The sequence below is a fragment of the Anabrus simplex genome, chromosome 11 (genome assembly GCF_040414725.1).
Source record: "Anabrus simplex isolate iqAnaSimp1 chromosome 11, ASM4041472v1, whole genome shotgun sequence".
Lineage (NCBI taxonomy): Eukaryota > Metazoa > Arthropoda > Insecta > Orthoptera > Tettigoniidae > Anabrus > Anabrus simplex.
Window position 1 is genome coordinate 87,609,051 of NC_090275.1, and position 14,906 is coordinate 87,623,956.

Consider the following 14,906-nt stretch of genomic DNA (forward strand, 5'->3'; position numbering starts at 1 on the left):
CAAGCAGACGTATTTGTACTACGATAAAACGAGAAGGTCTAAGCTCAGCTCTACAAGCTGCGGCTGGTGCTGCTAATAATTTCGATGTGAACTGTACGCGTGCAGTGGACTTCATACTTTGCTGAAGCATCACATTCCGACAGCAGCTCGCCAGCCGGATGTAGCTTGCGTGTGTGTGTGTAGGCTTGCTTCAAACTTAATCTAAAACACACATTCCAGATATTTATTCTTGTTCAGGTACTCTAGAGTCTGCTTATTCGAAACCCGGTGCTAGTACATAACTACTCGCGAAGCATAAAGCATGAACTACACAAGGAAGCAGCTAGCTGCTGCTCTCCTACTACTAGTCCTCTTTTACAGCCGGACGCCCTTCCTGACATGAGATTTTAAGTCGCAAGAACCTGTTTCACAGGCGGATGCCCCTTCCTAACGCAAGAATCTGTTTTTACAGCCGGATACTCTTTTAGGATTTTAAATTACAGTATCTAGCGTTTTACGTCATTAACTATTGTTTTACTGCTAGATGCCCTTCCTGACGCTGAAAGACCAGTATTTAGCCAGTTACCCTTCCTGATGTAACAAGACTAGAATTATTTCGCTAATTTACAAAAGCATATTAGGTGCAAGTTATGCTAAGCAAACAATCGCTATCTTACGCAAGCTGCTCAGAACTGTAGTCTTGTTATTTTTTCCTCTTAGAACGAAGGTGCACCCCAAACACATCAATCAATGTTCTGATCATATGTTGTATCCAGTACAGTGTTCGATTATATTCTTAATCACTTCTTTTGTAGTATAATCTTCAAGTATTCGATAAAGCTTGAAAAGCAGGGAAAAAAGGAGGTTATAACAATCGCTATCTTACGCAAGCTGTTCAGAACTGTAGTCTTTTCTCTTAGAACAAAGGTATTCCTTGACATGTTCTTTTAAATTGTCCGCTACTACGATAAAGAGTGCGTCACGGTGCTCTGTAGATTAAAGATGGCGGATGTGGAATTTGCCGCCACCACATTTCAACTAAAGAGTGCGGCACCGTGCTCTCTCGATTAAAGATGGCGGATGTGGAATTTGCCGCCACCACATTTCAACTAAACAGTGCGGCACTGCGCTCTCTTGATTAAAGATGGCGGATGACAAAAAAGCACGTGGATTTGTTTCCAAACAAGAGCACGTGGAATTTGCCGCCACCACATTTCAACTAAAGAGTGTAGCACTGCGCTCTCTTGATTAAAGGTGGCGGATGACAGCTAACGAAATTGCCCGCATGAGGGCAGCACGGTGTTCTGTAGTTTAAAGATGGCGGATGACAGCTAACGAAATTGCCCGTATGATAGCAGCACGGTGCTCTGTTGATTAAAGATGGCGGATGACAGTTGTAACGTAGAAATTACCCACTACTACGTTAAACAGGGCAGCACGGTGCTCTGTAGATTAAAGATGGCGGATGCCAGCTGACGAAATAGCCCGCATGATAGCAGCACGGTGCTCTGTTGATTAAAGATGGCGGATGACAGCTGTCAAAAAAGCACGTGGCTTTGTTTCCAAAACAAGAGCATGTAATATTTACCGCCACCACATTTCAGCTAAAGATTGCAGCACTGTGCTCTGTTGATTAAAGATGGCGGATGACAGCTGACGAAATTGCCCGCATGATAGTAGCACGGTGCTCTCTTGATTAAAGATGGCGGATGACAGCTGTCAAAAAAGCACGTGGATTTGTTTACCGATTCAAATCTCACGCTAGTAAGGTTAAGTTGACAGCACTAAGGTTTAGGCCCGTCAAGATGGCAGCACAGAGGTTTGCGATACGTTGTTGTCTGTCAAAAAGCACGTGGCTGTCAAAAAGCACGTGGATTTGTTTACCGATTCAAATCTCGAGCTAGTTAGGTTAAGTTGGTAGCACTAAGGTTTAGGCCCGTCAAGATGGCAGCACTGAGGTTAGCGATGCGTTGTTGTCTGTCAAAAAGCACGTGGCTGGCAAAAGGCACGTGGATTTGTTTACCAAATCAAATCTCGCGCTGGTTAGGTTAAGTTGGTACCACTAAGGTTTAGGCCCGTCAAGATGGCAGTACTGAGGTTAGCGATGCGTTGTTGTCTGTCAAAAAGCACGTGGCTGTCAAAAAAGCACGTGGCTTTGTTTACCAATTCAAATCTCGCGCTAGTAAGGTTAAGTTGGCAGCACTGGAAGAGGCCCCTGGCTGAGGTGGAGGAGGCCCCTGGGAAGGCCCCCCAGGAGGAGGAGGTGGAGGAGGCCCCTGGGAGCCCGCAGGTGGAGGCTGCGCCCGAATCCCTGTATTATACTACTCACAGGGAGGCGCACTATCCCGGGGTGTTCCTCACATAGTGGGTACTAAGTACAGGCAAGGCAGAACCATGGTGTCGCTCATCCCATGGTGTTGCTCACATAGGGGTACGAATCACAGGTACTGTATAAGCCGGCACCGTACTCTATTGCTACTAATGGTACAGAACAAAGTGGTACTACCCGCAAATGAAAGCGACCCATGGTGTTCCCGCGTGGTGGTACTAATCACAAGTAGTCTCATGGTTCTAATTTGATGATCCTTTGGTTGCCCCTTTTAGTCACCTCTTACGAGAGGGAGGCAGGGGATACCGTGGGTGTATGCCTTATCTGCGTCCCCCCCACAGGGGATTGTGTGTTTGGTCCGCGAGAGGTATTTTATTTTCCTCAAGTCCGCCGGCAAGCCGGTTAGGACCCCCTTATCCGCCACCTGGGACGCGCCACGTGGGAGTATAACCTCTCCCCCTGCTACGCCAGCGTAGTAGGTTCGTGAGGCAGACTTCTTAAATACAAGATTAAGTACGGTACTTTGAGAAGACCTGAAGCAAATACGACAGGAATGTGACAAGTTGGCAGAAATTGGATCTAATTTTTCATTTTGGAAGTATTGAAAATTCTTTCCGAACCCCAGACAGAAGGTTAAAACATGTCCGGAAAAAATCAGGATGTTGGTCACCCCGTGCATGCCGTTGTCACGGCTTCAATTGACACTATAGGAGCTGAGATACTCGTTGCTCAGTTCACTAATATGTGTGTACAGTTCTTTATTCTTCCTTCCCTTCCAGATGTTGCTTGTCTTTCTGGGGCCATATATTTTTCTTAGAATATTCTTCTCTATCTTTGTAATGAAAAAAGGCTTAAATATTGTTTTATAATTATACTGGCAATTTAATTGCATGTTCATATTTGAGATATTAATAAAACAATGCCTCATTCAATTTTATTCATCGCCTTTATCACCTTTTCCAAAATAACGCATTAAATATTAATCCTTTTGGTTATTTCATTACCTTTATTTTACATTCTCATGTTGGTCGGTAGAAAAGAGTAATTATCGTCCATTTCACTTAATGTCATAGGGGCTGATATGCTTTGTCTTTAGTTCTTGTAAACAGTAACCATGATCTTCACTTTATATGCTTTTGCTAGTCTACGATGTTAATGTGTAAACTGAACCATGTTCTTTTCCTTTTCAGCAAATGGCTATGCCCGCGGTGAAGCAATATGCACTATTCTTCTCCAGAAACAAAAAGATGCCAGGCGAGTATATGCAACAATCATCCACAGCAAGACCAACTTTGATGGTTACAAACCTTTTGCAATTACTTTCCCATCAAGCACTGCTCAACAAGAGCTCTTAGAAGAGTTCTATAGAGAATGCCACCTTGATCCATTAGCAGTGGATTACGTGGAAGCCCATGGAACAGGAACTGAGGTAATTAAGTCAATTCTTGAACCGGTAGTTAAGAAGTCTCTAGCCTCTGGAGGAGGAAATCCAAGGTGTTCGTGTATCACAGGAAAATTCTTGATGAACAGTTGCATACCGTATTCTTTTCTTCTTCTTTGTCTAGCCATGAAGCGTCTTGGTTCTAGCTTTGATCCAGTTTACCCATTCAATTAAAATGAAGTCTATTCAAATTTTATTTATTGTCTATAGAATTTTACAGTTGTCAGACCATGTCAAGCTATACCCTATATACAACAAAAGCATATGTTGCAATTTATATACAAATGAAAAAGTACGTTCTGACTTACAGTTCGTTTATGGAATACAGGCACCTTTTAATTAAGAGATATTTTAATGATTTCGAAACATTTTACCATTCAGATTTTTTATATCTTTAGACAACCTTAGACCTCTAGTTTCCTGTGCAAGCACCATTGGCCTGGATTGGTTAGGGTGGGACCTGGACAAGACGATTGGTCTGGATTGGTTAGGATTTGGCGTGGACAAGAACACTGGCCTGGATTTGTTAGGGTAGGGTCTGGACAAGACTATTGGTCCTGATTGGTTAGGATAGGGGATGAACAAGACAAGACCACTGGTCTGGACTGGTTAGGGTAGGGGCTAGAAAAGACCATTGGTCTTGATTGGTTAGGATAGGGGATGGACAAGACAAGACCATTGGTCTGCACTGGTTAGAGTAGGGGCTGGACAAGACCATTGGTCTGTACTGGTTAGGGTAGGGCCTGGACAAGACCATTGGTCTGGACAGGTTAGGGTAGGGCCTGAACAAGACAAATGATGTGGGAACAAGCAAGCCTCCAAGCAAGCAAACCCGCGATGTGGACTTGGGCCTCTAGTTTCCTGTGCAAACGGCCATTGGTCTAGATTGGTTAGGGTACGGCTTGGACAAGACAACCGGTCTGGATTGGTTATGTTAGGGCTGGACAAGGCCATTAGTCTGGATAGGTTAGGGTAGGGCCTGGACAAGACTATTGGTCTGGACTGGTTAGGGTAGCGGATGGAAACGACCTTCGGTGTGGACTAGTTTGAGTACTGTATGGCCTAGACAAGACAAGTGATACAGGGACATAAGACCCCAGGGTAGAGCCGCGAAGCGACCTTAGGCTTCTAACATCCTATGGAGAGAGGAATGGTCGGGATTGGTAGGAGAGGCCAGTGCCAAGACCACTGTGCATTGGTTAGGGTAAGATTGTGGCAAGAACATAGTGGTTCAATCAAACCGAAGTATATGATAATGTTATTGTTCTGAGAGGCATATAAAGTAGATCTTCTTTTATCTTTGGATGTATTTAAACTCTGTTATTTGGAATGGTAGGTGGTCAGAGAAGGGATGGACGAAATCATTTAAATACCGATATATTGATAATGCAATATATTGAAAAACTATTTTCGAGAATCGATATATAATACGTTATATATCGATATGTTGGAGCAATATCGATATATCACAAACGATAAGCAAAACTTTTAAAGTTATACCGACTGGACGACAGGATGGATACAACGTCTTTTCATCGACCTCTCTAACTCGGACATCGCAGATCTTCCCAGAAGAAATTCTTCATATTTTTGATCGATCGGATGGCTATCCATCTTTACTACAACCTCCCGCCGACCTGGAAAAAGCGCGGAGGCTGACTCCAAGTTGGAAGTTAGCCTTTCCAATACCCTCCTATATCATGACTTCCCTACCATCCTATGACGACTCTTACGTCTTCCCATTCTTCACCATTCACCAATTATGTGCACATCCTTTTCCAGTAGTACTTCCTAAACTTCTGAGCATCGCGACCCACATTTTAACTGGCTTTAAATATAATAAGCTTATTTTATTGTATAGTGCAGCAGTTAACCTTCAGTACCAATGTGTTGTAGGTGTGATCTGTGGGTTTGATTTAATTCAGGAAAATACATATGCATATGTGTGTGGCTGGTTGTGTTCCAAGTTACCCCATTTCGAATGCCGCAATGCGTTGTCTAGCACTGAAGAAAATATGGGTGATTTAAGAAATGTACACATTTTATTGAAACAATATGATGATGCAAATTTGCTTTACCCTAATGTAATGGCATTATGGCAAGTATTGCTTATAGGGAAAGTTTGAATGTTTTTGAGGCTAAATTTATAGCTTTCTGTTAGTAGGCTTCAAGTTTAAAGGAAAATTGTCCACCTCTTAAATGTAAATTCATTGACTTATGTGTGTAAGGAATGTGCTGATATTTTTGTTGACAAGTGTTTTACTGTGACGATACAATGCTTTTAAATGAGAAAAAAGACAAATCTAGCCGTGAACGTTCAGGCAGGAATGCTATAGCTAAAAAATTTCAGTCTTTAAATAATAACCTGTTAAATAATTCTTCATTCATTTATCCACAATTGCTTTAGTAACTTTGAAGTTAATACTGTATCTTAGTAACACTTTCTTTCTAGACGTAATTTATTTATCCATTTCCGTATATACATTTCCATTGATATTTTAATTTAGTGCGAATTTTCAGGTCACGCCACTAGGAGCGTCACTTGCGACCTGTCTCCCATTTTAATAAGGCTAAATCCGGAAGTGTCACGTATTGTCTCTACTGTATTTGGTCGTAGTCAATAACGCATAGCACCATCAATCTTACATACTAATGACTAATGAAGTATCCGTTAGACATTCACATGTTATATTGGCATATACAAACACTTTTCGTACTGTGCTTTTATATACCATTTTTTTCTTTTTTATTATAATAAGAATTTTTTAAACAAATTAGTAATTGATTAGTAATTCGACACTTGTGGAGGTAAATTCTGCGCTCGAAAAATGGCTTTAATGGATCCTGTGGGTACATATTCGGTTTTGTCGTTTTGTACTACTTTTCGTTTTAGTCGTTGAATGGCTTTAATAGGCACTGATGATTCAAGTTGGTGAAGTATTTCTTCATCCGGTAAGTTCTTATCAACGCCTCTTATGAGTCCTACACGTAGGACGTTAGAGGAGGGAATATAGGCTCTAACTTTAAGAGTCTCAAGCATTGGATTTCGTAGGAAGGCATTTGCCTGTGCAGCCGTTTGAAAGGTCATTTGAATACGATTTCGCCCTTTGCGTTGCAGGGAGTTTACATTTAAATCGTTCTCATAGAAACGTCGTCCTAAGGCCATGGGGTGTAACTGACCAATATTTTTGTCAGTGGATGATTCCTCAAACACTATATAGGGACCGTAATGGAACTTATTATAGTACTCCGGCACATTTGCAGACTGGGCTGCAGCACTAAGTTGAGTACTTTTTTAATCAGTTGAGATTTCCTTATTTTGCGGAGGTTGTGCGTGTTGATCGCTCGGCGGTAATTGTGTTTGCGTCTGATTAGAAGGTTCTGGAGAAAGACTATCCATAGATTCATCGTCCATATGCACTTCAACCTCTTTACCGACAATTAAACGATCACCTGTAAGGGGCCGATGCCCCCCGCTGGAGACGGCCATCCTTCACTTTGCACTCACTATACACCACTAGCACCTTAAGTGCCACATATGCAGTTAAAAAAAATTCCATCCAGGCCATATTCTCTTTTTTTACTATAGAGTATAAAATAGTGCATCTTATTACAGAAATGTACCTTTTAGTCTCCTTGATCCAAAATTGTAGTCACAACATTGTGTTGAAATTGTAGTGACACATTGGTCTCACGCGGCCACTGACACTACCTTCCAGCTGTATAGGCCGTGTGAGACCAATGTGTCACCACGTATCCTAGCACAGTTCTCACCTTCCTGACACACTGGTATACGTCTGTCTCATTAGCTCATGAACTATTAAAGAATAAAACTCTATCTTTGGAACATTGAAATCTAATCGGAAGTATAATCCAACCGATGTTACTAAAAGGAAGTTAGCAAGAGGAGAGACAAGAGCCCGTGAAAGTAACACTGGTGTGGCTGTTCAGAAATCGCATGATAAAAGAGACATGTTAATTTTGACAACTAAACACACTGGTGAGATGGTCACTATTCAGAGGAGCGATGGTGAAGTGCAAAAACCATGGAGTGTTATAGAGTATAACAAATACAAACCGTACATTGATTTATCAGATCATAAAAAGAGCTATAGTACTTCCCTGAGACGGAGTAAAATGGTACAGAAAAATAGCTATAGAGATATTGACCTATTGACCGGCACAAGTATAGTAAGTGCCATCTGTATTTCCATTCAACTTGGGAATGAGAGTATATCTGTTACCCAGTCCAAAGAGGACATTGCTGAACAGTTAACAGGTACCGGTATCAAAAATTTTCACATTCCCCACAAGTACCAAAGAAACAGGTATTATCCCACCGACTGGAGAATGTAGGCCGGCAGGGAAGACGGAGATGCAGTAATTGTTATGAAGAGATCCATCAGGAATCAGGAAGGCAATATGCCATGAGGAAGACTCTACAGTCTAAGTTCAAATGACCAGCCTGTGAAAATTTCTTCTGTTTGGACTGTTTCTTCAAAGTGCACAGATTTGTAGTGTGATTGTGAAACACAGTTTGAATCATATTTCTTCAGAAAGTCTCATTTGTTATACTTTAAATTCATATGCAAAAAGTGTACCAATTTGTAGTGTGATTGCGAATGTGACAAAGTTACAAATATTTTTTCTTGAAAGTTCATGTAATTTTTTGTCCTATGTTTTCAATTCGTTTATAGACTCTAATATGAGACAATGAACAATGAGTACACTATACAGTACAATCTTTTGTTATTTGTACACATGACACGATCAGAAAACAATAAATAATATCATCATAATTTATTTATTGTGGTTTATATATTACAGTGACGTACAGGCTACGTGGTGCCACATCGGACTCCCAAATGGACAGGCCAAGAATAGATTCATGACGTACTGGCCACCTACTTTCATTTAACATACGTTTACATGTCAAGTGTGATGACAGTATGGCAGCATGGGGCCTGAGGCTTTGAGAGTGCGGATGGCATTAAGCTCTGTGAGTCAACGTTGGTCTCACGTGGCACTCAAGGTGCTAGAGAACACCAGCAAACTGGCACGCCAATCACGATGTCACTAACACACGACCGTCATGCCTCACGGCGAGCAAGCAACTGCCACTCAGTTGGTTACCAATAATAACCTGTGATCGTGTTCTTCTTCTTCTCCTTCTACTACGCATGTTTTGTTCTGCTTCCTATCCTCCTCCTTCTTCTTCTCCTTCATCAGAGGGCGGGGGGTGGGGTGAATGTTACCCAGTTACAAATCAGGAGTGTAGGCCATCTACACACGGAGCTACTCATTAGTAATTGATTGGTAACTGAAGTTTCCGGCCGATTACTTGAGTGTCACTTCCTGTGTATTTCAATGGAAAGCCACACACGGCGCTACCAGTTCGTAATCTGTTAGTAACTAGTTTGTAATCAGTTCCAGGTGACTCGCGGAGCCAGTCAACAGCGAGTTTAGTTTCTCAGTTCCCAGTGATTAAGCGCCCTTTTACGATGGCGAGCGGACAAGTTTTCAATATAAAGTTAGTGGGAGAAATTGAAAAACAGCCCGTACTGTACAATTGTGCGCTGAAGGATTACGCAAGAAAGGACATTACGGAGAAAGCATGTAATTATTTTCTAAGCTTTTTAAATTTTTTGTAAAAATAAAGTTCACTTTTCGACCATGATAGCTGCAGTCGCTTAAGTGCAGCCGGTATCCAGCATTCGAGAGATAGTAAGTTCGAACGCCATTGTCGGCAGCCCTGAAAAGGTTTTCCGTGATATCCCATTTTCACACCAGACAAATGGTGGGGCTGTACCTTAATTAAGGCCACGGTCGCTTCCCTCCCACTCCTAGCCCTTCCCTGTCCCATCGTTGCCATAAGACATATCTGTGTCGGTGCGACGTAAAGCAACTAGCAAAAGAAAAGTTCACTTTTCTTACCTTACAATTAAAGCACATTCAATAGATTCACTGCTCCTGTCGTCCATTCCTTTTTCACGTTCGCATTGTTTGCCGGAGCGCCCAGTTTGTGGAAACGCACTGCATTAGGTTAACATAGGCCAGCTAGTTTACTGGCGTATTTCCCGAGGCACTTCCTTTTCGTCGGACAAGTCAGAGCTTTCCGTATCCAGACACTCATATCCAAGAAGATATCTTCTTCACTGCCAGTATTTTTAGTGTGTAACGCGCTGTGCACATAACACCCTAGTAACAGCACTACTGCACTGTTCAGTTCAGATGGCTTCAAACTGAAGGTTGGGCGTATTACCCAGTCAGATGCAATGTAGGCGTTGGACTGATTTATAACGGTTTGTAATAGCCCCTTAAATGTTCTCCACACCTTTTGGATGATTTCACACTGAGCAAGTCTGTGATGTATGGTATCACTACAGTTCCTACAAAACGTGCATAAATCGCTTTCTTTCATATGTATGCGGTGTAGCTTACTATTCGTGGGTATTTTATCATGAATCACCCTGTACTATGTGTCCTGAGGTGTTTCGGGAACTGCACGATTCGATCCATTCCTCCAGACACGGTACCAGTTAACAATCAGCACCGTCTTAATGATGGTAGGGGCTTGATATCGTTGTCGGAGCATATGGTTGTACAAATTCTTCGTTGTTATTTCTGTAGATGTAAGGAGTTCCCGGGGAAGATAACTCAATTCACATCCTAAGTATCTTGCATGCGGCACGTGGTGATTGATATAATACACTGCCGGTGGATTACTAATTTCACTGGGGTTACACCATTGCTTGAGGAATATTTTTGATGTGGGGTATCCAGGTGATTGCATAAATTGTAAATTTCGTTTAAGGAAGAGCGCTTTAGTTTTGTATGCACGTCAACAAGAGCGAGTCCTCCTTCAGATCTAGCTAGTGAAAGTGTAGCTCTACTGATCCGGAATGTGGCACCCTGCCATATGTACCATCCTATTGCTGAAGCTATCCGAATGCCCATGTCGTGGCATAGGCAAAATTTGGTTTATATACCAGATTTTGCTGAGCGCATGTATGTTCACATACTGTATTCTGTGCTGCAGGAGTTGTAATTTACACTGACTGACAGAGCAAATGCAACACCAAGAAGGAGTGGTTCGAAAGGGATGAAAGTTGGGGAAAAAACAGAGACGGCACGAACGAATAATTGATGTTTATTTCAAACCGATATGCAGGTTACACAATGCGCACGGCATCGACTCAGTAGGATGTAGGACCACCGCGAGCAGCGATGCACGCAGAAACACGTCGAGGTACAGAGTCAATAAGAGTGCGGATGGTGTCCTGAGGGATGGTTCTCCATTCTCTGTCAACCATTTGCCACAGTTGGTCATCCGTACGAGGCTGGGGCAGAGTTTGCAAACGGCGTCCAATGAGATCCCACACGTGTTCGATTGGTGAGAGATCCGGAGAGTACGCTGGCCACGGAAGCATCTGTACACCTCGTAGAGCCTGTTGCGAGATGCGAGTAGTGTGTGGGCGGGCATTATCCTGCTGAAACAGAGCATTGGGCAGCCCCTGAAGGTACGGGAGTGCCACCGGCCGCAGCACATGCTGCACGTAGCGGTGGGCATTTAACGTGCCTTGAATACGCACTAGAGGTGACGTGGAATCATACGCAATAGCGCCCCAAACCATGATGCCGCGTTGTCTAGCGGTAGGGCGCTCCACAGTTACTGCCGGTTTTGACCTTTCTCCACGCCGACGCCACACTCGTCTGCGGTGACTATCACTGACAGAACAGAAGCGTAACTCATCGGAGAACACGACGTTCCGCCATTCCCTCATCCAAGTCGCTCTAGCCCGGCACCATGCCAGGCGTGCACGTCTATGCTGTGGAGTCAATGGTAGTCTTCTGAGCGGACGCCGGGAGTGCAGGCCTCCTTCAACCAATCGACGGGAAATTGTTCTGGTCGATATTGGAACAGCCAGGGTGTCTTGCACATGCTGAAGAATGGCGGTTGACGTGGCGTGCGGGGCTGCCACCGCTTGGCGGCGGATGCGCCGATCCTCGCGTGCTGACGTCACTCGGGCTGCGCCTGGACCCCTCGCACGTGCCACATGTCCCTGCGCCAACCATCTTCGCCACAGGCGCTGCACCGTTGACACATCCCTATGGGTATCGGCTGCGATTTGACGAAGCGACCAACCTGCCCTTCTCAGCCCGATCACCATACCCCTCGTAAAGTCGTCTATCTGCTGGAAATGCCTTTGTTGACGGCGGCCTGGCATTCTTAGCTATACACGTGTCCTGTGGCACACGACAACACGTTCTACAATGACTGTCGGCTGAGAAATCACGGTACGAAGTGGGCCATTCGCCAACGCCGTGTCCCATTTATCGTTCGCTACGTGCGCAGCACAGCGGCGCATTTCACATCATGAGCATACCTCAGTGACGTCAGTCTACCCTGCAATTGGCATAAAGTTCTGACCACTCCATCTTGGTGTTGCATTTGCTCTGTCAGTCAGTGTATATTTAGCTTGTTGTAGAACGCCTTTCACAGTGGTGAGGGCATTGGACCAGTTCTTCTGAATCATCTTCTGCACGCTATTGAAAAATGTCACTCCTAATATCTTAAATTCGTCAGTGACATTCATCCAAGGTGGAAGATCTCTGTGCTCTCTACTTCTATTACCTATCAGCATGGTCTTGGTCTTCTGAAAGTTCAGAACTGCTCCAGAATAGTGACCGTAAATCTCTAGTTGCGTAAGTAGCTGTTGGAAATCTGTGTTGTGGTCGAAAATCAGAGTGACATTATCAGCATAAGCAAATATATCCAAGGTTCCTGTTGAGAATGTGCGCTTTAAATTACTAATAAAGTGTTCTAACAAGATAACAAACATTACCGTAGGTAAAGGACAACCCTGCCGAACTCCTCTCCCAATTCTGATTGCACCTGTTAGGTAGCCATTCACATTAATCCTGGATGTTCCACCAATCACTATTTTCTCAAGTATTGACGTAAATTTGGCGTTGAAATCCAGAGCTTTAAATACCTCCAGGAGATTTACTCTGTCAAAAGCATGTTTACTACACCTCCCCTGGTCCGGATTACATAACGTACACAATGCTTCGGTTACTCCCACCTCAAGCCCAACCTGTGCTCCTTAACTATTATAACGGTATTTTGCAAACCGCGTACACTCCCACTCAGTGGTATGATTTTCATTTAAAACCTATATTGGAACCACATAAAACTCCCAACGACCCCGAGAATTACCGTGGAATAGTACTGAGTTCTTGCTTACGTAAAACATTTCGTAAGATAATAATAATAATAATAATAATAATAATAATAATAATAATAATAATAATAATAATAATAATAATAATAATAATAATAATAATAATGTTATTTGCTTTACGTCCCACTAACTTCTTTTAAGGTTTTCGGAGACGCCGAGGTGCCGGAATTTAGTCCCGCAGGAGTTCTTTTACGTGCCAGTAAATCTACCGACACGAGGCTGACGTATTTGAGCACCTTCAAACACCACCGGACTGAGCCAGAATCAAACCTGCCAAGTTGGGGTCAGAAGTCCAGCGCCTCAACCGTCTGAGCCACTCAGCCCGGCTTATAAGATTTTATTACGACGACTAGTATGGTCTTTAGACTATTATAATTTATTCCCAAAATTTCAATACGCCTTCTTCAAAGGTCGTAGTACCCAAGAGCCAATCAATATTCTACTCATTGATATTCTATTAGCCCGCTGGAGAAAACACACCACTATTGCTGTATTGCTAGATATAAAGGGCGCCTATGATTCGGTTCCCTTACACCTCCTATGGGACAAGTTGGCTTCAAAGGGAATGCCTTTTAAATTTTTATCTATGCTGCATCAGTTGTTTTCTTATCGTACATTAACGAATAAATCGGCACATCACCTTCTCCTGAGTCGACAGACCTCGCATGGATTGCCTCAAGGAGCGATACTAAGTGGCATATTATTTGTTCTTTATACGAGTGATTTAGAACAGATTATAACACCATATGCCCGAGTTTTAGCATTTGCGGATGATTTTGTCATTTACACCTCACACAATAGCATCGACGAATGCCGACAATCTATAGCAACCGTTATGAGTAAAATATTAACATGGTTTAACGCACACCGCTTACAACTTTCTATTCCAAAGTGCGCTGCAATGGTTTTTACACACAATAGCTCGTTTGATCATACGCCTATTACTTTTGATGGATTCAGCATTCCTTTCACTACTCAACATACCTATTTGGGAATCCTTATAGATCGTAACCTTACTTGGAAACAACATATTCAGACATTACGACACAAAGCAGATGGCTATCTTAAAATTCTAAAAACATTCACGAGACGTCAATGGGGAGCAGAACCCTCAATAGCGTTATCGCTTTATAGAGCAACTATCCGCTCATATATGGATTACAGTGCTAATTTCATAGATATGGCGTCTGAAGCCACTTTATCTCGACTCAATATAATTCAACATCAAGCTTTACGAATCTGTATCGTGCGGCCAGTACCCAGTATTCGGGAGATAGGTTGGAACCCCACTGTCAGCAGCCCTGAAGATGGTTTTCCGTGGTTTCCCATTTTCACACCAGGCAAATGCTAGGGCTGTACCTTAATTAAGGCCACGGCCGCTTCCTTCCCACTCCCAGCCCTTCCCTATCCCATCGTCGCCATAAGACCTATCTGTGTCGGAGCGACGTAAAGCACCTAGAAAAAAACGAATGTGTATCGGCACTCTCAACCCCCCCCCCCAACCAATGCCCTACTCGTAGAAACAAGTGAATTTCCTCTTTTTATTAGACGCCAAATGCTTGCGAAAAAGTATATTCTCAAACAACTTGCTTTATCCCGCTCCACACTTATACCAAAGCTACAACTTCTCCACGAATATTATAGCCAACGCCCTCCAAAATATGGCCGAACCCCCGCAGTATATCAGGTTTACGTTGAGATGAGTTTGCTTCGCAATTCATTATTACGCTCCCATCAGTTACCCATGCATTCCTTTTCTTATGATAGCTTAAATTTTTCTCCTCATATTATTAATACCTCCCCATCGTTTTCCCCAGATCAATCAGCACAGACCCCATTTTTTACTTCAGCGAATAAGAAGCTCAAAATCTCTTCAACTGCACGTGACATCAACATCTATACTGACGGATCG

The 14,906-nt window shown here is 43.1% G+C and overlaps 1 protein-coding gene across 1 annotated transcript in view; it reads left to right on the plus strand.

Annotated features, from left to right (window-relative positions):
- LOC136883498 (fatty acid synthase) overlaps positions 1 to 14,906 on the plus strand; it is a 703,772-nt gene that overhangs the window by 130,078 nt on the left and 558,788 nt on the right. The window contains exon 6 of the mRNA XM_067155848.2: positions 3,499 to 3,737. Within this exon, the coding sequence (XP_067011949.2) occupies positions 3,499 to 3,737 (239 nt within the window). The remainder of the gene's footprint in view (positions 1 to 3,498; positions 3,738 to 14,906) is intronic.